We start from the raw sequence: 24,076 nt of genomic DNA, 5'->3' as shown, positions 1-24,076 counted from the left end.
TTGGTTTGGGCACAGCGTTTTTGTGTCTGTTTTCCTCCTTTCTTCTCTTGCTTATTCATTTGTTTAAGTGTTGTTGGGCACACAGAAACCGGGCCCTATGCAAAGCAAGTGCTCTACCACTGAACCACAGCCTCAGCTTTGACATTCCATTTTTCAAGCCACCAACTCATGGGTTGTGAACTCTGCAGAGACAAGTTCTGTCAGCGAAGAAAATCATAGTGTGGATTTAGCAGACCCCACACCCTCAGAGAACTGCCTAAACCCACCAGTTTGTTGGGAATACTGGCAAGTCTAGGGTTGGAAGGAAGACAGAAGACACCAGGATGCTGCAATACACAAAAGTTTATTATTATTATTATTATTATTTTTTTACTTTTTCTTCAGTTTTGGAGGCAAAATAAAATAGAACTGAACATCAATAAATTTTGTACAACAAAACCAGCCTTTAATATGGAACTGATAGTCCATGAACAATTGAAGATCTCAGAATGGTTTCCCTTTTTCAAAGACATGCTTCCTTGCGGTCCATGAGAAGTTGGCACAGAAGAGATGGCGGACGTTGAGGAGAGTGAAGGATGGGCGGCTCCCCTCAGATCCGGGTCAGCTGATGCCACAAACTGGACGGGAGGATGCTCTCCACTTTCTCCATGATAAAGTTCAAGGGGGCAAACAAAGTGCTGAGGAACTGTGAGGAAACCAGAAAACCAGCAGTCAGGAGAAACCCTAGCAGGACGAAGGGCAGCGTCTCCGGCACATGCCGGCATCTTATGACAGCTCATCTGAAAGCCTCCCAAGGCTACAACCCTCTTCATGTTTACAGGAAATGTCGGGAGAAAGTGGAAGATACATTCCAGCCCCACCCCCAGCCTGACAGATAAGAAGGAAGTGTCTGCTGACTGCCTCCCGCAGCCCTCTGACATCTGCCACAGTTCCTAGGATCCCAGCAGTCTTCAGAGTTTACCTCCTGTCTATGAAGATGAGTATCATCCAAGAGGATGATGGGTAGGCAGCAAGTGGGAATAGGAGCTAGACAATGGTGACAACTTAGGCTACTTGCTTGTCTAACTGGCCGTTCAGCTTCCTTTAAATGGAAAAGGCAATATACAGAGTCAAGTCTATAATGCCAGATTGCTCTGGTTTCCTGGTGTCTCCCAAGTACGTGCACAGCCTAGGCTCATTTCTAAACAGCATGTTTTGTGTCATGCGTCAGGGAGCTGAGGGTGGGAAGCAGGCTGGTACACTGGGAAGCCTTGTCCTCCAGGAAGGGCTGTTGAATGGACCTCTGGGAAGTTTCTTACTTGATTACTAAATACTTCTCTGCTTTTCACACACAGATAGCAATAAAAATATGTCTGTTAAGAAATACAATTTGTTTTATCAGGTACTAATCAATTTCAGATCTATTCTGATGATGTTCTTAGGAACAACTGATTTCAGGTTACAAGCTGGCACTGTGGTGGAAGCTGGTAGAAGAGATGTCTATCCAGGGAGGAGATTGGTACTGAAAAGGACCTTTTGCCTTTTGTCTGCTGAGAACCAAGGCCTTCCTTGACTTGCCAAGGTTCAACACCTGGTTCTTTATTGTGGAGTCTTTTGCCCTCATCCCTATCCATGGCACAATACTGACAATACTAACAAAGATTTTGCATATAAGTTTAGTTCAGGGAGTGAATATAAATATGGGAGTGGGAACACAGTTCTGAGGGCCAACGAATTTAGTGGGTATTTCAGACAGTAAACTTAAAGCATTATCCTTATTGGTCACATGGAATGGGATGTGTGTGTGTGTGTGTGTGTGTGTGTGTATGTGTGTGTGTACACAGGTGTATATGGGTGTGCACAGGTGTATGTATGTGCATGTGTACATGTGTCTGTATGTTTAAAGAGTATGGAGCATACTAAGGAGGCCAATAACACTTTGTAATTGCATCATCAAAAAGAAGTGGGAAAATTTCTCTATTCTGCTTTTTAAATCAATTAGATACACTTGCTTGGTAAGGCAATTATGTGCTACATGAGATAAAAGGACCCCAGGAGAAAACTTCCCCTCTTGAAGGCTCAAAGCTGAGGAGTAGAGGGAGCAAGGACATTAAGATGTGGACAGAGCAAAGTAATACACATAGGCCATGACAGAAGTCATGTTAGATAGGGCGTTCAGAAAGGAAGAGAAGCTAGGCTAGACCAGAGGGGAGAAGTGTTGAAAAGATCAAGAAAAATTCTACAAAGTAAGGCAATTTAAGTAGACTCCAATGATGGAAGAAATATCAAAAGGTGTGGTATCAACACTAAGGATGGAGTTAGGAGCAAAACGGGCATTCCAGACCTAACTAATAGTCAGAACATGGACAAATAAACCATCAGATGGTGAAGAGTTCACTTTCACTGGAATACAGGCAGAGCTCAGGCTGGCTGGCAGCCTTGAGTGGCAGGCTAAATATGCAGTTGAGAAACAGGCAGCATCAGGTGTGGTAATTCCCTAACCAGTGGGTGTTAGATTCTCAGTAGTTTCTCATAACCTGAAAGTATCCTTTTGTGAGTATTTTGTGCCAAAATATTTAGGAGAGTTTCCCTACAGGATGGATTGCCCATCCTTCCCAGGTTAGAAATGGACTGGGTTCCATCATGAATGAGGCTAGACGGCATTGAGGAAAGGCTGAGCCCAGGAATGAGAAATCATGGCTGCCTCTGAAGGCTTTCCCCAAATCCTGGTTATAAAAGGACAATATAGACCAAATACACTGATCTCACTAACACTATGAAATTGCATTTACAAAATTATACAGGTACACGTATATATGAGCATACACAATGAGATGTGACATCCACAATGACAGATGGCCAAGGTTGTAAAGGTGACAGTATCTGCCAACCACACGCAATTCCATAAAGAGGATCCAACTGAGAAAACTATGGACAAATCAGATTCCAGCAAGGACTGGAAGGTACAGTTCAGTATGCAAGGTGATGCTGCTGGTGGTCATCTCTGAGCAGTTTTAGGAAGACTGAAATTGGCAAGGCATAGGGGATGAGCTGCTCTGCACTCCCTGAGCCAGAGCCATAGAAGAAAGGCATTCTCAAAGTCCATACCCTGTACCATTCCACACCCTAAACTGTGGGCATCAGGGGCCTCAAGCTGAGTGCAGAATGAAGGGAGACAGCCTGTCATCAGTAGTTCAACAACAAAGAACCGTTTTGTTTGTTTGCGCCTTTGTTTCTGGGGAGCACGGACCTGACTTAGGTAAAAAGCCTCACTCTAAGGTCCATAGCTGTCCCCTTCCCCCCACTGCATGCCACGATACAGTGGCTTTCCTTGCTACATTCTATCTGCATGGAACTTCTCTCGGAGGTTCCATGAGGAAATGATGTTCCAACCCTCCAATGAATGTAATGACCTATTCTCTCTCCCTCATATCCTAAATGGGTTATTTTTGAGGTGAATGAGAAAGGCCTCCTTTGAGCATTTCCCTGGTTAGCCTCATTTATTTACTTAAGGAACCCCAACTGAGATGTGTCCCTCTCATACCCAGGCCATCTTCCTTCTTAGCACCCTTCCCTCCGCCCTGTTCCCACCCACAAAGAAGCTACAAGGGAGCTACAAAAAGGTTACAGGAGCATGCCTTGCTCCTCTGGATACCTTGGGATACTCGGCTGTTCCTTTAGATGTGTGAAAAACCATCAATACCTTTGACCAGAAACCCAACTGGTGCATGAAGAGAAACAGCACTTTCATTTCTAGACTAAGGGGGAAATTTATTGCCTAAAAAGTTAAACCTGAATGAGCAAAACCAGGCAACTTGGATCAAGTCATCTATCTCAATGTCCAAAACTTCTGTCCAGAGGGCAGAGAGACACGGTCAAATTTCTAGCCCAAATGCCCCATAACTCAATTAGTGTCCACCGGTGAGAAAAAGCAACTAACTAATAAAAAGGAGAGAGTGGCACTTCAATGGCCTGGTCTTCCTCTGCCGGAGACACCATTACTTAGAGGAAGGTCACAGCCTGCAGCACGCTGGGTTCACAGCAAAAACCCTTTGCTTATCTGAATAGGTTCCAGTTGCCCTGTCGCAAGCAGACAATTGACATCCCCCTGTAATCGATATCAGACTTCAAAGAGTCCAGACCTATAAGTGAAGATGAGGCAGAAGTCAAGGGGTGCAGTCTCAGGGGAGGGGGGAGAGCAGAGGAGGAAAGACAGGCCCTAAAGAGCGGAGGGGTCAGAAGGCTGACCTTCCCACGTTCTGTGGAGAGCTGGGCCTGCAGTGATGGCTTACTTACATGGGCAGCCTTATCTTAAGAACCAAACATTCTCGGAAGAGTCAGTCCTAAATCGTCGAGGTAGATTAGATTGCAGGCAACTAGACGAAGCCTCTCTACTCACGCCCTCCAGTGACTCACTGTCTATGAGTGTGGGACACTCTGTTAGTGAACAAACGTGCTGGAGTTCCCACACTGTGGAGCCTGGGGGTGGCAGCGTAATCTCTCTGCATCTCCTAAAAGTCATCACACCCAGGGCAGTATCTCAGGGGGACTGAAAACAAGCCACTTGCTCCAGCTGCAAATGTCTGCAGACAGCCTCCAGGGCAGCTGTGATAACCCCTGGGTGTTCGGCAGAGGCTCTGTGAGAGGCCTGAAGGAGTGAGGAGGTGCGGATGAAAAGAGCGCCCAGGACAGACACGCTGGCCTTGCCTCCTTCATGCCACCCATCTTCCTTTCTTCCTAAGCCTCCCCAGACCTGGGAAATGCCAGAACCCCAGGAGGAGTTTAAAGGCACACTTGTTCAAAGGAGGAGGAGTTGACCAGATAACCACACACTGGGAGAGAGTAGGGCCCCTCTGAAGTCAAATCTATTCCATCCAGTCATTTGATTCTAGGTGTAAGATGGAGGCTTTGGAAACAGAAATGAGGAGGAGAGCCAGTGTTGATCACCACCCTCAATTTTCTGAAGAGTCCGCTGCTGTTGTGTGGACTTTCCGCAGAATCTCTTTGCTAGCTGCCCTCTCTCCGATCCCTTTGCTGCTAAAATGGTCTCAAGCAACCAGTGTTCATTCCATTCAGCACTGTGGTTCTCAGTCATGACTGCACACCTGAATTCCCAGGAAACACCTGAAAACTCAACTGCCTATGTGGCAGGGGGTCAAGTAGGCAAGAGGCCTAGGAAGGGCAGTTATCAGCAATCTTATACAGGCATACTGAAGCCACTAATTCTGGACAGCTGTCACCTGAAGAGCTATGACAGGGTATGACGTAACTTCAAATGGCCTTTCAAAGATTTACCTTTCAGGAGGTCAGACTCCTTAGAAGGAGATAAAATCTTCAACTCCCACCCTCAAAGGCTGGTGGGGTCATTGCTAAAAATAAAGACTCCTGGTGCGAACATCAAGATTCTGAATTTTGGTGGTATGGCCAGGAGCATTACTGGCACGCTAGAGGCTAAGAATCCCTGAGATCCCACGCCCCCAGCAAGTGCTATCTGTTAGCATAACAGTGAACACTGGAGCAATGAGGTGCTTTTGTACATGTTTTAAAAATGTTTAAGAGGGAAACAGAAAAGCAGGAACAGTAATTGTCTAGTTCCAGGCCTACATCCCAACTACACATTTGAACTAAATTATGCTCTCATCTGAAACGTTGGCAACTGCTTTTCCTCAGCGGCTAGCCATGCAGAGGAAGGAAACAGTGAACAGCACAGGTCCTGGGACTGAAGGCATCCAAGGCAGCAACTCAGGTAAGAGAGGAAAGAAAACGTAATTTCCCCGAAGGAAGGAGAAGGGAGTCAGAACTTCAAGTTGGCCTTGAGTGGAGAAGCTCTCCTGAGAATTTGCAAGAGAAAGCAGATTTCTTTGGTGTGCTCCAAGAGTGTAAAACCAGCTAAGCAGAAGTGAAAGACAGCAGCGTAAGAGGTACAGTAAGGAGCCTGGAATGGTGACCACTGGTGACATGGGTACGGTGTTAAACAGGGGGAGCCCATGTGCAGCAGCATTCACAATGAGCCATGTGCAGCAGCATTCACAATGAGCCATGTACAGCAGCATTCACAAGGAGCCATGCACAGCAGCATTCACAATGACCCATGTACAGCAGCATTCACAATGAGCCATGCGCAGCAGCATTCACAATGAGCCATGTACAGCAGCATTCACAAGGAGCCATGCACAGCAGCATTCACAATGACCCATGTACAGCAGCATTCACAATGAGCCATGCGCAGCAGCATTCACAATGAGCCATGCACAGCAGCATTCACAATGAGTCATGTACAGCAGCATTCACAAGGAGCCATGCACAGCAGCATTCACAAGGAGCCATGCACAGCAGCATTCACAATGAGCCATGCACAGCAGCATTCACAATGACCGATGTATAGCAGCATTCACAATGAGCCATGTACAGCAGCATTCACCATGAGCCATGCGCAGCAGCATTCACAATGAGCCATGTGCAGCAGCATTCACAATGAGCCATGTACAGCAGCATTCACAAGGAGCCATGCACAGCAGCATTCACAATGACCCATGCACAGCAGCATTCACAATGACCCATGCACAGCAGCATTCACAATGACCCATGCACAGCAGCATTCACAATGAGCCATGCACAGCAGCATTCACAAGGAGCCCTGTACAGCAGCATTCACAATGAGCTCTGTACAATAGCATTCACAATGACCCATGTACAGCAGCATTCACAATGAGCCATGTACAGCAGCATTCACAATGAGCTCTGTACAGCAGCATTCACAATGAGCTCTGTACAATAGCATTCACAATGAGCCATGTACAGCAGCATTCACAATGAGCCATGTACAGCAGCATTCACAAGGAGCCCTGTACAGCAGCATTCACAAGGAGCCATGTACAACAGCATTTACAATGAGCCCATGTACAACAGCATTTACAATGAGCCCATATACAGCAGCATTCACAATGAGCTCTGTACAGCAGCATTCACAATGACCCATGTACAGCAGCATTCACAATGACCCATGTACAGCAGCATTCACAATGAGCCATGTACAGCAGCATTCACAAGGAGCCATGTACAGCAGCATTCACAATGAGCCATGTACAGCAGCATTCACAATGAGACATGTACAACAGCATTCACAATGAGCCATGTACAGCAGCATTCACAATGACCCATGTACAGCAGCATTCACAATGAGCCATGTACAGCAGCATTCACAATGAGCCATGTACAGCAGCATTCACCATGAGCCATGCGCAGCAGCATTCACAATGAGCCATGTACAGCAGCATTCACAATGAGCCATGTATAGCAGCATTCACAATGAGCCATGTACAGCAGCATTCACAATGAGCCATGCACAGCAGCATTCACAATGAGCTATGTACAGCAGCATTCACAAGGAGCCATGTACAGCAGCATTCACAAGGAGCCATGTACAGCAGCATTCACAATGACCCATGTACAGCAGCATTCACAATGAGCCATGCACAGCAGCATTCACAATGACCCATGCACAGCAGCATTCACAATGAGCCATGCACAGCAGCATTCACAAGGAGCTCTGTACAGCAGCATTCACAATGAGCTCTGTACAATAGCATTCACAATGAGCCATGTACAACAGCATTTACAATGAGCTCATGTACAGCAGCATTCACAATGAGCCATGTACAGCAGCATTCACAATGAGCCCTGTACAACAGCATTCACCATGAGCTCTGTACAGCAGCATTCACAATGACCCATGTACAGCAGCATTCACAATGAGCCATGTACAGCAGCATTCACAATGAGCCATGTACAGCAGCATTCACAATGAGCTCTGTACAGCAGCATTCACAATGAGCTCTGTACAATAGCATTCACAATGAGCCATGTACAGCAGCATTCACAATGAGCTCTGTACAGCAGCATTCACAATGAGCCATGTACAGCAGCATTCACAATGAGCCATGTACAGCAGCATTCACAATGAGCTCTGTACAGCAGCATTCACAATGAGCCATGTACAATAGCATTCACAATGAGCCATGTACAGCAGCATTCACAAGGAGCCCTGTACAGCAGCATTCACAAGGAGCCATGTACAACAGCATTTACAATGAGCCCATGTACAACAGCATTTACAATGAGCCCATGTACAGCAGCATTCACAATGAGCTCTGTACAGCAGCATTCACAATGACCCATGTACAGCAGCATTCACAATGACCCATGTATAGCAGCATTCACAATGAGCCATGTACAGCAGCATTCACAAGGAGCCATGTACAGCAGCATTCACAATGAGCCATGTACAGCAGCATTCACAATGAGCTCTGTACAGCAGCATTCACAATGAGCCATGTACAGCAGCATTCACAATGACCCATGTATAGCAGCATTCACAATGAGCCATGTACAGCAGCATTCACCATGAGCCATGTACAGCAGCATTCACAACGAGCCATGTACAACAGTATACATGATATATCTAGATGAACTCATGTTGTAGCAACAGTTGAGGCACTTTGAGGACCCTTTCAACTGTAAGGATATTTGATTTCAAGAGAAGGGAAGAAAAGCCAAGTGTATCTGATACACATATCTGTTCATTCACTTAAGAACCATTTATTGAGACCCTACAATGATCAAGGTTGTGTGGGAAGCTTTGGAGATACAGATGTGAGAAAGGGTTTGCTTTCAAAGACTGAAGTCTCAAGGGGCACAGACAATTCCTCACCAATCATATATGACTATATGTGGTAATGTGTGATAATACAGGCATTCATGGAACTCTGTGGAATCATGGAGATGTGCTGTCAATTTAGGAGAAAGGAGCAGAGTATTAAGTAAGAAAGAGGTCTTTCGGGGACAAATGGAGTGCGGGGTCATATGAGACATCACATGCATACAAACAGGACATGGAACGTCACTGAGATTTGCAGGCCTGGTACCTCTGGGCACTGGGATCACTTCCCTATGGCTGAAAAGGTGGATCTGTGTAAGAACTGTGCGGGAGGAGGCTAACAAGTCAAGCAAGGACCACTCAAGATAAAAGGCTCTTTTAGGTCAAGCAAAAGAAATGAGATTTAGGGCCTGAAATAACAGGGAACCAGTAGATAAAAGCTGGGAAGTGGCCTGCTTGTTGGAAATGTAGAAAACCCTTCCCTGTGGTAGTGTAAGAGACAGAGTGACGGCGATGAGCCCAGAAGCAAGGAGACCAGCTGAGACAATGTGGAGGCTCAGGCAAGGACAGCAAGGACACCACTAAGGGACAGGCTGTGAAGAGAAGTGGGCATGGCAGGGAAGGCAGGTCTACAGTGTGGTCACTGAGCGGTAGCGGTAGTGGGTAGCGCAGCATTTGGAAGTTGACCCCCACAGGGTACAAGGCAGGGAGGAGCCTGAGAGTGCAGGGAGTCTGTGGCCTGAGGACTTGACTCCGGACCTGGCAGGGCCACTGTGGAGGTGAAAAGTATGGACAGAGATCATCCCTGCTGACCCCATGCATCTTAAAATCAGACGCAGGGAAACAACTCATGTTTTCCTCTCTTCTCCTTCCATTTGACACCCAGCTGTGGCAAAATCAGGACGCTCACCTCGTCTTAGAGAAATCATCACTCTCTCCGGGGAAACAGGTTCTTAGCAAGCAGGGCAGCGGGCTTCCTTATAGGGCTCTGTCTACCACCCTCTCCCAAGGCTCTTCATGGATTTTCCTTTTTCTAAATCTCACGTTGGTACACTTCCACTACAAGCTTTCCCACTTTCTCACAGTTCATGACCCAAACAAGCCAAGGGTTTGTATCCATTTAAAACATCACAAAAATAATGTGTGGAAACTTAAATCTCATCCTTCATGAATGACAGACTCACAGTATCCAAAGATTAGAAAGTCCCATTCAGTATATGCAAGGCTGAATCACAACCCACCCATTTCTCATTTGTGAGTATTCCCTAAATCATTTCATCCTTTGGGACTTGATGCACTTTCTGGAAGGTACAAGGATGTCTGGGAAGTCAGGTGAGACATGCACTAACAACCTGTACTTTCACCCCTCAGCCACTGACTGCTCTGATGATAATGGAAACTATATGACTCTTCAGGCTTCCAAACACTTCTGCGCAGCATCGCCTCCCGGGGCCCCCTCCCGAGGCCCTTCCCTTGCTTTTCCGCATCCGGCCGTCCATTGCCCAAGGCCCCCTCTCTGGAAACACTCACGGCTTTTGCGAAGACCCCCATGAGTTCTGGGAACTGATGTGTCAGGAGGGCCAGCATGGCTGTGAAGGAACACAGTCCAGCAGTGAAGAGGATGAAGAAGGGGAGCTCCTTCTTGGGGTAAACTGAGACTTCATGGAAAGCTAAGGAGAAGACCAAAAGGGAGCCATTAGGACACAAGTGAAAGCATTTTAGGGACCCTGACTTCCCTTGGCTGCAGCAGGTTGGAAACGAACTGGGACACCCTGGACACTCCATAGCTCGCCCACACCTGCTCCACTGCCTTTGCTGCCTAGCTGTTTCTCCCAACTCCAAGTCCCCCTGCGGCCCTTTAGCAAGAGATACACAGGGTTAGCCTGTGCTGCCACACATTCATGGGCACCACCTATATTTAATACACAGTGTTCCTTTCCCCAAAGCAAATACAAAAGAGCAAAACCCTGTCCAACTTACAACACGTATTTCCAAAGGGAATTCCCAAATCAAGCGTGAGTGGGCACACGTGTCTATTTTTTATTTTACTGTATTTTTAAATCATTAGAGTAAGGCAATATCAGTTATCTTGTATTTTCTCTGACAGTCTAAGGATATCAGTGGAGGATACTACCCAGTAGGCTCACAGCACTGCTATGGGAAAAAGCAGGAGCTGAGTGGCCTCTTCCCTCATGGACATGCCAACTCTACAGCGCCTTCATTGCCCATTAGCCTTTGTTACTCAGAGCCCGGATCAACAGGGCTGAAAATAGAGCAGAAACTGTCAGGAGGCAGAGAGCACATGGAAGCAAGCCTCCCGGTACATCCCAGGAAGTCAACCTGCTAAAGGGCAAACCTGGGGTAGAGCGCACTTAGGGCCCACTATTCCAGTTATTATACTTTCAATGCTCAAAGTATGAGTAGTGTTTACAACAGCCAAACCTCTCTATAGCCCACTCGGAGACTGTGGGTATGTTCCTTTTAAGAATTGTAATATGGCTTTAGTAGATAATCTATATTCACAGAAACTTAATTGGATTCAACTAGAACATTTTAAAACATGGTACTTTTCAGAAAACTTCCTTTCTACCAGAAAACCGAAACTTTAATAAGGATCTCCCTGAAGGGGGTGTCATGTGGGGATTTCTGAAGTTAAATTTAATGTCATGTGATGCACCAGATGTCTTTAAAATGAAGCTATGACAACAAACACCACAGAGCTCTCCCAGCTCTTTAAACAACAAACCACGGACTGGGGTGATTAGCAAGGAAACAGGTGGAGCACCTCCAGACACCCCAATCTCGTGGCAGCAATCACTTGTATCTAGCTGCTACCATTCATGACCGGCTCAGTAATGGTGGCATCTGAAATTTTTCTATGTGCCAGCTCACCAAAGCTTTTCTGGGGAAATATTTATGGATGCTATAGCTCTTAGATATTGATGTAAGCAGGGCTAGTCAAAGGAAAAGAGGGTGATGGGAACAAAGAAGGGGGTTGTGAGAAGGAGCCAAAAGGGGATTAGTATCCGAGAGAGGGAAGTATTTCCCAAGTCAGAGCCACATGAAGAGCCTGGACATGATCCTTGCACACAGTCTGATTGGATAATAGCTATTTAGCCTGGATTGTCAAAACAATGTTGTATTACAGTAAACCAAAATAATACTTTCCACATGTGGTATGACCCTTAGGCTGAGAGCTCCTAAGGCACTTGAGGGCAGGGTTTTCATCCTGCACTCTATGACACAGTGCTCAGGCTGCACGTGTGCTCTGCACATGTCAGCCAACTCACTACATGCAGCCCACAAGATGCTCACAGGAACTGTCTGGCCAAGAGCATTGCATCACCATGGAGAGCATACCACCCGTCTTCACTCAGGACTTTGCCTCTGGCAGCAATGCCAGTGGCCTGGTTCCGCCCTCCTACCCATGATTCAACCATAGTTTCCTCTGACACCAGCTCTTCCTTTTCAAACCCCAGTGTGTACAGACCACCTCTAACCTTCAGGAGAGCCCAAGCAGAAGCTTCCATGACAAACCAACCTGAAGAGAAGCCACTCTCCATCAGGGCTTTGCATGCTCATGTCAATCTCTGCTATACTTACGATAGCTCATCTCGGATAAATTTCAAGCCTGGGCATCATTCCCTCTAATGGATGTGTGCAAAGAGCTGGAGAAGCAGGAAGTGCAACCCATTCCCATAACTCATTTCTACACATACGCTAGCAAATAAGGCCAGGGGTTGGGAGACACTTAGTAAGGACATTATCAACACTTATCATCCCACCTCTTCACATCCCATCTTTTGCAATGTCACCCTCCTGGAAGGCTGCAGAGGAGTGATACTTACAGGGAAGCAGCTCCCGATCTGCTGTTTCTGTACAGATTGGGTATGGATAAAATAGGTGTCCCTTCTCCAAGGGATAAGGGATCATCCGGAAAGCTACAAAGGAACACAACACATTAAAGACTTATATTCATCTCCTAGCTTCCCAACCTCGGAACAGAAATTCTGAGCGTTTTTTCTAATGGCACACACTCCAATCTCAGAAGAGAACTTCAGAGCATTTTTCTTCCTATAAGAGAGGCAAGCCTTACCCAAACTCTGAGGCACATGCCAGACAAAATGTCAGAGGTGCACTGTGATGCATTCCTCACACATTAATCTCACACTATATATTCTGGGCAAAACTCACAAAACTGGGTGGGGACAGAAGTGCAGAAGGGCAGGGAACCCGTCAATATCAATACCTAAGGTTTCATCATGTATAAAATATTATAAAAATGTTTTAAGTGCACATTCAACAGAGCCCAGCCAATGGTAATAATGCAAACATGGACCCAAGTGCTCTCCCCAGAAGTGCATGTGGATTGACTCGTTGGAGCTTGCTGCAGATTGTACAAAAATGAAAGGCATTCTGCTGTGTCTGGTTTAAAAATATGTCTAAGTGGATTAGAACTCCAACAAGGATGACGAATACAAAAACTTAAAAACACATGATTTGAGAGGAATTTCTAAACTTTATGAAACTTTTAAATCTTTCAGTATCATGCAAGGGGAAATGGCTCGGAGAGATTGATTGTCTACATTTTGATGATGTCAGGCCACCTAAATTCTGTCTGTGGCATCAGATGACATTAGGCTTTCCACTGAATTATGGCTTTCCAATCAATCCATCCAGCCCCGTTATCGAGTGTGTTATTCTCCCTGTTCAAATGTCATCAGCATGTTAGTCTCACTGTTCCTATGAGCAGTGCTCATGGACTTAATTTCTCTTCAACAGATGTCCTTTAATGGCTGCATATTGTAGATACAGAATGGAAAAGCCATACACTACCCTAAGAAACTCGGTTAACAATCCTGGCTTGTATGTGTGTCCACGAGAGATGGTGAGGGATGGTGGCAATGGGCAACAATATTTATAGTTTTAAATGCTACATTTTAAGGAATCATGCTACATCCTTAGCCCTAGTATTACCAAAGTCTTTACAAAATGCTGTCAATGTACATATTTGTCTTTGCATACTTATTTCAAATAAGAATCAGAAACAAAGAATGTTCTCCCTCACAAGAAATGACAAGGTCCCATTGTAACCCGCATCAGTGCACATATGGTATTTATTCTAGTGTCTGAATATTATTTAAAAGTAAAAACAGTATGTATGCGATTCCAGCATTTGGAATGCAGTCAATCCACACCACAGTGGTATCTCTGTGAGGTTATAGCACATTGCCATGGAGAGTATAAATCATGATAAATGTGGGATTAGAGCAGAGCCAGTTTGCTGGCAGTTTGCTGAGGTAAAAATGTTATCAATTTTCTTCTTGTAACAGAAACCTCTTAAACAGATTAAAACATTAAAAACACCCCAGACTTCAGCTCTTCTTATAATGGAAGGCTCACCCTAGTTCAATCAGACCCTTTCACACAAACAAAAATGACTTTTGCCAGTTAGCACAAGTGACAGAAGAGTTGTGTCATGGGTTGTTCAATCGCAAAAATGGTGAGGAGGAAGCCAACATCTCTCCCACCAGAACCAGGCTTGCAAGAGAATGAAAACAAACAAAACAACAGACAAAAAACTTGTAGCAATTGTATAGCATCCATGCACTAAAATCTCTTACATTTAAGCTGCAATCTGGCAGGATTTCAATGCACCTTTTCATGCATGAGTTTCTTTGAAAGCATCCCCCACTCCTACTCTGTGGGTGTGTACCTAGGCTATCGTTTTTTAATGTATTCAAGTTCATATGATACAAAAAGAAAAAAAAGTTTCCATAATGGCTATTAATTTTGAAAAGTAAACTTTATTCAAAATTGAAGGTAGTTTGAACTTCAGGATGTTATTTTTTAAAAGAGAAATATAGGAGTACAAGCTCTTGAGAGACATCTAATGGCTGACTGGCATCTTCCAATTAGGATGTTTCCTTCCATATTTGGCATGCACAGAGAACTTTATGGATCAATTTCATCTTTTTTATTTTAACCAGCTCTCATCTTTTTCAGAAAGGGTGAAAATTTTGCTAATACACAATTTTTAAAAGTATATAAATATGTTTCTTGCATGTTTATGGTACCCTTAAGATTTCTTTTTCTCATGTCAGATATCATTTACATTAAGTTCGTAAAAACAATATTAAGTTTTGGCTTCACTAAACAAAAGCAAATACAATTTCTACTTGCAATTCTATCCTTCCCCACCCTGCTGCACAGGGTCCAACAGGGACTGAGATAAGGATGGGGGTCTGGAGAGGTGGGAAGAGCCTCGCACTCCTTGCCCGTAGCCCTCCCACCTCGGGTCCCTTTCACTGAGACAGGCACCGACCAGCTCTATGAGCCTTGAAGCGTTCACCGATGTCCAGAGAGTGTCAATGATAAGTCTAAGAACGGACTTATTTAGTGGTTGAAATGAGAACAGAAATAGATCATTGGGAGATAACTATTTTACAGATGACGACCTTCCTAAAGGTCTTTGAGAAACATATTTTAGATAAATTAAAATTGTACAGATACTTGGTTCAAAACTGAGCAAGAAACCTAGGCTACTGGCAGTCGAGACACAGTATCCAAATGACATTTCCACTTCATGTGCACCTGACTGTCTTGATGTTGTTTGTGCCTTGCTTCCGAGGTGTAACTGAAGCCCTGATCACTTAGGGAGCACATGAAAGCATCACACAATCGAGTCTGAGGCATGGACCTGCCTCCTCCCCTCTCTAGCTAGAACCACTTTCAGGGCTCCAAGCTGCTCAGTGCTGTGCAGGTCAGAGGACTGAGTACCAAGAAAACCGCAGATGGACAGAAGGGTGGAGACAGGAGAAGACTAAGCAACTGTCCCCTACCCATTATACAGACAGACAGAAGATACTTTTGATATTTATCTGACATTTGTTTGATGTTTTTCCTTTCAGATAGAACATTACTGAGATTATTTGTAATACAGAGAACTGAGAGTGAATCTCAGCTCTACCTCTTACCATTAGTCTCTTGTCAAAAAGTGTGTGTTTTTAACAGTGATACCAGGTAAGGTAAGAACTCACTGTTCCTGCATTGGTAGAGCTCAGACCCAAGTGCCAAGCTTTCCTGTACAGGTCAGGGTTCTCTTCACCTTCCTTCCTTCTCCACTGGACCTAAAGTCTTCACCTTCTCCACGAGGGCACACTGTGAGTGAAAATGCTATGGTGTGCTAACAAACAGACCTGCAACTGCTAGAACAGAAATGGTCACCCAAATACAAGTTTTATGTTCCATGTCTGAGTGCAGTGCAAGTCACAGTCTGGGAGGCCACCTGTCTTCCATTAGTCATCGCAACGCAGACATGAGGAAAAGACCGAGATCAAAGCCTGGCTTTGGATCCGTATTCTTTCAACTACAACACCAAAGTAAACTGACCCTGAAGAACTCGTTTTCCTTTGGTTGGATTTAAGCATGGATTGTCCTAATTTTGAAGAAGGAATTCTAGGTTTTACAGTGAACTTCCTAACTTACTAGTGACTCTCAACACTTGAATTCTGTTTCCAGAGCCACCATAGCACTGCTGGACCATCTACCTATGTACACAAATACGTGTGTAGTTCCTTCTGAACATGTATGCATAAAACATTTATGTATACACACACAAATGCTTCTTACAAAACATTTTCACCTCGGTATCACCAAACATTAATGCCTGTTACAAAGGAAGGATCCAAGAATTGTTTGCTCAATAGAGTATATGCACTCAGGAAGACATGGACTTTCTCTTTAGTAACTTAGGTAAAACCCAACAAGATTACAGGAGCCTACCTGTTGCACTATTCTAGAGACTGAGGCAGGAGGATCACTGTAACTTGTGAGTTTGGGAGCATCCTTGGAAGCACAGGAAGATCCTGACTCTTAAAAAAAAACTTTAGGCACTCCAAATTATGGTTTGTTACCCAAACGGAACACATTTAGACTCAAGCTGGCTCTCTACCATGCCATATCTGGAGACTGGCTGCCAGTGTGGCGGCTGTGGTCAGTGTCTTTACTCAATCACCACTTTCTTGCAAATCATAAATAGTATCCTCAGATCTGTTAGGGGCAGGGGGAGGAATCAGTCAGAAGTCCAAAAGGTAGCAACCTTATGGAGGGATGCTATGGCTAGAGGAAATGCCCCAAGGACACATCCTACAGTGAAGGGCATTTGCCATTAGGTTCAAAGAGAATACATTAGAATCATAAACTCATTCTATGCTTCAACAATGGGCCATTTTCCCCTCTCAAAGGAAACACTCTGCTCAGGCCCCCTCAAAAACACCACCTTCAAATCTTATACATTATTTAGTGGATTCTTGTGGGGGGAGGTCCAAAAAGAAAATAAAGGTTCTATTTGGTTGGGTAGAAAAATATAGACACAAAGAAAGGCCAAGTGGTTTCCCCCATGGCATAGTCGTCTTCTGATGTATGGAACGACATCTCATACTTGCGGTGGTGCATTGTGTGAGCATATCCAGAGGCAGCAGTGTTTAAAACAAACATAACTTTGATAAGGTGGCAGCTGTGCAGTAATCTAAGGCACATGAAATCTTAAAAGTTGAAACTCTTTCCCCTTTCTTAATTATCTTGACTTTGAGGGACATATTGTGTAATTTGGGGGGGGGGGCTGGGACAGTGATGAATCAAACATTTTAGAAACCTTTGAAATGCTGATGTATTGCCGTTGAGGATTCAGGGGTGCTTTTCCCCTTTACTACCATATACTTCAAACACAGCCTCTGTTATAGATGAGCTAGACTTCGGAGTTCACAAAAAGGAGGGAGGGCTCAATTTAATTGATGGGAAACCCACTGAATTCTAAAGAATGACTAGTTCTCTAACAAAAAATTCACTGAAAGGGGAAAACATCCTTCTATTTCTACCTCCAAATGAACACTTCAGACAGAACCAAGGTTGATTTGTTTTAAAAGATTTCTAAAACACAACTTGGGTAACATTCATTTTTAACATGGAACCTGGTAAGATCAGGTTCTTTTATCTTCTGTCCTGAGTTCTCTTTCTAATAAAATTGAGAACTTGGGTGGAATTAGGGAATGGTCTTACATTTCAGAATGAAGAAAATGAATGACTCGGGGAAGAAAACCTCAACTCTGAGGCTGGAGATGTCAAAAGCCGCCACCACGTGGTGTACTGGGGGAAGTGCAGCCTCTTCTGTTCACTCTGCTGGGGGCTTGAAGGAGGTCACCAACATGGGGCATTCAGGGTATGACATTCCCTTTCATATGGCCTTACAATTTCCAAAGTTAAGAAAGTAGATACTACTATCAGCAGCTGAGCCAGAATTCTAATCCAAGTCTTCTGATTTAAAACACAGCTATGGGGCTGGAGAGATGACTCAATGGTTCAGAATACAAACTGCTCTTCCAGAGGACCTCAGTTGGTTCTTAGCACACACATCAGCAGCCTGTTGGCTCAGAAACCCCTGTAGCTCCAGATCTAAGGGGTTCAACTCCTCTGGCCACTGTGTGCCCCTGCACTCACATGCACATACCCCGCCCCCCTACATAAATTAAAAATAATAAAAGTAAATCTTTAAAACACAGAGATGTGGACATCTAATTTAACTTAAAAGTCACAGATCTAAAAAAAGTAAAAGATTGCAGGAAAATGCTTCAAGCTGGAGTAGTAATTCTTTCCTCTAAATTGCATGAAAGACCTATAGCTTTAAAAAAAAAATGGCTGAAAAATACCAATCATGAAAGATTTTTTCTAAATATGTGTGTATATATACATATAAATACATATACATCTTTTGCTTATTAAAAACAACTAGGTGAGTTATACAAAATTTGAAGAGTACCCATATGAAGAACAAAACGAAAGCACACCCACAACTCAGCAGTAGCAACTAAAGTGAGATAAATTCGCTTCAGTTTCTTTCCTTTGTTCATACATATATATTTATTGTCTTATTCCTATTGAAATGTTTAAACCAATAGTAAATAGATAGCAAAATTTAATTGTATCCAGGATGGGTAACTTTCTAAACTAGATAGTATACCTTAGATTATAGGTAGTGATGTAAATCTAAATTGTAACCTTCCAAGCAAATGCTCCAGAGCTAACTAGTCTCTTAGCTTCATCTGTTCACTGCAGAGAAGAAAATATGGACTTGCCCTTGCCTCCTGGCTGTCTGAACAGTTGCTGCAAACTGACCAGCCACTCACCTCATTGTTTCTTCTGCTGGAGAACCGAGGTGACCATCTTTGCTCTGTCTAAGCTAGAATGTTATCAGGACAGTCAGCAAAAAGATGCAAATGCAAGACAACTTAACGCCATCCAGGTATGGAAAACACTCTTCAAGGTTCCTGGTACTCAGATTTCCTTGTGTATTTAGATCACAGTGAGCACCCTCAGAGATCTCCGTTCTACAGTTGATTAGCAAGGCTCTCTGGAGACTGAATGACATTGCAACTGATTTGAGCTGGGATCACTATCTGATTTTCACAGAAAATGTTTATCTTTAAGTATCAAATTCCCAGTTGATGTTTTCTATAGATATCTGGTTTCCTTGCCTTACTATTTTATATACAAAAATTCTACCCCTTAGTCCCAATAAAGTATTCTGTCCATGTAGCTTGAGGTAATCCCCCAATACTTCTACTCTGCTTGATTTGCCAGTTCACCATGTCACTCCACATCTCTTGACCCTTCCCTGTTGATTCAGAGAAACTCTGTATTGCTGGCTGATTACTAACTTCGCAACAATTTCCAGTTCTTCACCAAAGGGCTTTAATTCTTTATGGTGATGTCACTCCTAATACCATGTATTTATCACCTCCTGCTTTGGGCCATTTTGGGTCCTTTCCAAAGGGTTGGATCTTATCAGTCAGGCCCAACTGGTAAGTTCCCACTGTTATTCTCAGGATGCCCAACCTGCAGATACGTTTTTAGTTGCCTGGCCAACGGGCCTATTTAGCTTTCGACACAAGATATGATGATGATGCCTCATAGTTGACTCTCCTGGACTTTTAGGAATCTTTCTCACGTTGAATTAACATTTTCTTTTGTGTTCTGACAAAGAACATTGTAAGCAATGATCAGCACAAGCAAGCTGGGGGAGATGTGGCCAGGCCCACAATTCTTGAGCGAGTCCACTGACCCAGACACCTGGCTATATTATTATAGTTATCAAGCGGAATGAGAAGCAAGTCAACATCTTTCAAATTATAAATAGAAAAGTATAGGAAGAAAACTTGTTAATTATCTGAGCAAAACTTTCACAGCAACTAAACAAGAAATTTCCACCGCCCTTGAGACTCATCTCTGTCACCTTACTCCCACCCCACCTTGCTACAGCCCCGTCATTTCCTGAGCCAAGCTGGATCTTTACTGGGTCAAGGAAGGGCAGGAACAGGAAGGAGCAGAAGCTTATCAAAGTGAAAATGGAAGCAGAAAAGACAAGAACAAAAAGGTTTAAAAAGACTTGTTTGTGAGTCTGATCAAAGTAAGGATAAACAAGGAAAAACGACCAGAGACTCCAATAGCTTCGTTTTAACTTTCTATAAGCAATGCTATGTGTAGTGCTGGTTTTGCTTAAATTAGTGTTTTATTAACAGTGTTTCAGTACATGTTATCCCATACCACACATAGGATTGGTTCTCTTTCCTTCACTTACAATCTCCTAGTGACGCTACCACGTGCCATTTCCTCACACAGTACTCCTGCTTATACTACCGCCCTGGGTCATTTCCTCACACAGTACTCTCACTTATACTACTGCCCTAGGTCATTTCCTCACACAGTACTCTCACTTATACTACCGCCCTGGTTCTCAGGACTTGTTCACCTGTCACCTGACTCCTACAGAGTTACCCCTTGGTGTCTTAAACTCTGCCTTCTGAAAAAGTCCCCGGACAGCTGGCAAGGGCAGCCATTTTCTCCTCCTCACTAGGTAAGAAGGAGTACAAGTTCAAGAAGTCCATGTCACCTGCCATTAGAGCCTGCTTTCCTTACACAGAACGATGGCAACTGCAGAGATCATGCCAGGGCTAAGTTATGCCTCCATCTATCTAACAGGCATTTTTTATTCGCAGGAGTTGCCACACCTCCCCTAAGACACCAGGGTTCAATGGGCATTGCTGTTGTTTTGAAACATATGTGGGGTAGACACTCATTCTTACTTCAGTAAGGGATAACTGTGGCTCTCATCCAACTCTACAATTGAAGCTATATGAAATAGGAAGCAGAATCCAGCACAAGACCTAAGCCTAAGGCAAAGGTTACTGTGCTGTTCGGGGGCTGTGCAGATCTCCAGAGAGGGTTTTCAGCGTGGTACAATTCTCCTCTAGAGCACCCAGGGTCACTTATCTCTTGTATGAAGGGACATTTCTAATCTAGAAGTGGCACCACCACAGCGACACCCCTATCTCTGGGGATCTGGAGCATCAGATAATCAACTGTCCTGATAATGTGACATACTGGAAACAAAAACCAGACGTGCGGGTTCTCAGCGTTCATCATGAGCTGTTGTGGTATAAATAGTTCGAGAACTTTATGTTCTTAGGGAGTGTTTAAAGAAAAAGTTACTTACTGCCTTCCCACGTGCAGTGCAAGAGATTCAAGGCCCCCTCCACCCTCTTCCAGTGCGCAAGATGAAAGAACGCATATGCTATTGCTTCACTGTCTCCTCTCTTCAGGATGTGCTCCGGTGGGAGGATTAGGCTTTTCATTTCTAGTAGATACTGAAAGTTAAAAAGCAGGAGACAGATATGTTAATATACAGTGATTAGGAATTCTGTACTGAAATAGGCTGATTTCCCAAAACCTTCATTCACAAACACTTCATCAACCCTGCTACATTTGACGGCAATTACTAAAATACCCAGCAATATCCAGAGTTTGTTCACAGTTGATTAGCATTGTACGTGCTTCCTTCCATGAAGATCAGAGACTTACAGGCTAAAATATTCTACTCAGAGAAATAAATATAGGCTCAAACAGGAAGAGGGAAAGGTAGAAGACATAATAATCTGGTATAATTTTTTAGTGGCAATGAAAATTCATACAACGGGCACATAAAATCAAACAGTTATATGTCTAAACAACCTGCACTAAAGAGATTTGATACTGGGTAGCACTACCCATATTTTTTTCTATACAGATATATCAAGAAGAACTTGGTTTTGTGAAAAGAACTATTGATAGATGCTCAGATGTGGGAAAAATGAAGGTGTCAGCTTGTGTGTAGGAAGATCCAAGAGAATTAAATACAGACTCCAAGCTGAAAGGACCTTTGAGATATTTCCCACAGACTGGAGGGACTAGAGTTTATAGCTCTTCATTCATACTCAACACAAAAGATCTGGGGGTGCAGGGCAAGACCAGGTGTCACCTTCCTGGAACTAAGAGAGGTCCAAATCTCCACTTTCATTCCTTTGCACTTCCTGCAGGATAGAGGGGCAAACTCAGAACAGTTTCCTGGCACTCCACCCTTCACTCTCCTCCTTGTATAATCCATCCCCAAACACACCATGTGCGCACATCACCACCACCACTCCGAGTTACTCCTGCTACTACTCTCATGGGCAACAAATGGTAGACCTCACAATGACACGTTTATCAACACGACACGAATACAACAAAAAGTGCTCTAACAAGTTACAGTTTTCAATGTAAAAAAGAACTGTCTGGTTTCTTTCTGTCAGTGGAAATTTGTGAAAGAACAAAGTGCAGAAGAGTTCTCATACAGACAGTAAAGGCTAACACACAGTTACTGCTGTTGCACTGTCCTCTAGGAAGGATTTACCCATCTGGGTGTCAATACCTGTCTTTAAGCTGCTCCCATCGGCAACACACTCAGGGGCAGGGTACACGGCCCAGCAGGAGCCAGGAGGACATACGTGGGGGTTCTGGCTCTGAGATAGAAAAGTGTTCCGAAATTTGGGTCTGATTTTACACATGCTCTCCCCCGCCACTGGCCTTAATGCAAGAAGAGAACAGAGGTGGGAAAGAGGCCCCAGAGAACAGCACAAGAGCAGCCCCCACTCTCAGAGGGCTGGACAGACAGCACTCCTGGACAGGAGTTGTTGGTGCGGGGACTTCTTTCTAGATGGCTCTGGAAGGGGTTTGTTACTGAGATGGTGACTCTTTGAACAGGAATCCCCCGAAGAACTTTTGGTCATTTGCTTTTTGTGATCCCACAAGCTACAGATTCCTTCCTATATTTTGTCTTCAAACAGTGTAAGACAAAAATTGTCTGGGGAAAAGTAATGCCATCGATCCAGCTAGCACTATTAGTTATAATAAAAACAAAGCTGGGCAGTGGTGGCGCACACTTTTAATCCCAGCACTCGGGAGGCAGGGGCAGGCGGATCTCTAAGTTTGAGGCCAGCCCGGTCTACAGAGAGAATTCCAGGACAGTCAGAGCTGTCTATAAATACAAAAGGCATATTTTGTACTCAGAGATAGCTGGGTATCCTCTCATGACTCTATTACCTTAATGGAGCCCCTTGTGATTTACATAATAATCTTATATGGCCCCAAGGCTAGGAATCATCAGAAAGATCTAGAACTCATACAGTGTATGGATTACATTGTTTTAGAGTAAGAAAGCATAGGAGGACCATTTTGTTACCATCAGCAACCTTCAGCAAAATTAATGAGAAGCAAATCTTATCTAATGAGAGCCTCAGAATAAGATCTTCATATGAGTTTTTAGTAATTATTCATAAATACCATGCCAATAGTTAACTTCAAAACTGAGGAAAGTGTTATATGAATCTAGAAATACACCAGATGTGAATAAACTGGTTTAATTGACCCAGAGAGAGTGAAATCTCTCTCTGGTTGCAGAGAACCAGATGGTGGTGAGGGAAAAGTGTAAACTGCTTTCCCTTTTATTTCTGTAACTAGGAAAAGCTCTTCAAACTGCTTCATTCCACATTTGCTCTATTTGTGGGTCAAAAGCAAACTAGGATGTAGGGCAGAGAAGAGTTGGGTTGAGGGTTCAGACAATTACTAACTGTCCTGTCAATTGTCCTAACCAGTGGTTATGTAGTTACTTAAATTGAAATTAAACAGCACAACAATTCAGTTCAATTCCAGTATCCACGTTTCAAGTCCTCAAGTGCTGCATGTGGCTAATGACTAACTACTGCATTGGAAATTTTAGAGAACATTCCCATTTTTGTAGAATATTCTTTTGAACAGAACTGCTGTAGTCAGGGGCTTATAGTCTACAAATAACTAGACTGACTTTTAGCTGGAACTCATGCCTAGCGCTGTTATCAGGGCTAAGAACCTGTGACTAGATAGGCCATAGGCCTTGGGAGAACCTACTACTTTCATTCTACCAAACGGATGTAGTATTATATTGAATCACAATGACTAATCCTTAACTCAATGAATTAGTGCATCTCTCAACCCTCAACAGACAATCTTCTTTTATCAGTAATGGCAAGTCACACAGACTCACAATTGGCC

General features: G+C 43.9%; 1 protein-coding gene across 4 annotated transcripts in view; it reads right to left on the bottom strand.

Annotated features, from left to right (window-relative positions):
* Nucleotides 1-324: 324 nt before the first annotated feature.
* St7 (suppression of tumorigenicity 7) overlaps nt 325-24,076 on the bottom strand; it is a 246,569-nt gene continuing 222,817 nt past the window's right edge. For all 4 annotated transcript variants that reach the window (XM_052720457.1, XM_052720456.1, XM_052720458.1 and 1 more), the window contains 4 exons: nt 21,186-21,336; nt 12,484-12,576; nt 10,166-10,305; nt 325-685 (listed from right to left, as the gene is read on the bottom strand). In XM_052720457.1, the coding sequence (XP_052576417.1) occupies nt 590-685; nt 10,166-10,305; nt 12,484-12,576; nt 21,186-21,336 (480 nt within the window). In that variant the 3' untranslated portion in view covers nt 325-589. The remainder of the gene's footprint in view (nt 686-10,165; nt 10,306-12,483; nt 12,577-21,185; nt 21,337-24,076) is intronic.

The sequence above is a fragment of the Peromyscus californicus genome, unplaced genomic scaffold, assembly GCF_007827085.1.
Source record: "Peromyscus californicus insignis strain IS unplaced genomic scaffold, ASM782708v3 Scaffold_6__1_contigs__length_162567912, whole genome shotgun sequence".
NCBI lineage: Eukaryota > Metazoa > Chordata > Mammalia > Rodentia > Cricetidae > Peromyscus > Peromyscus californicus.
The sequence above is the reverse complement of the archived record's forward strand: the minus strand, read 5'-3'. Positions and strand labels throughout refer to the sequence as shown.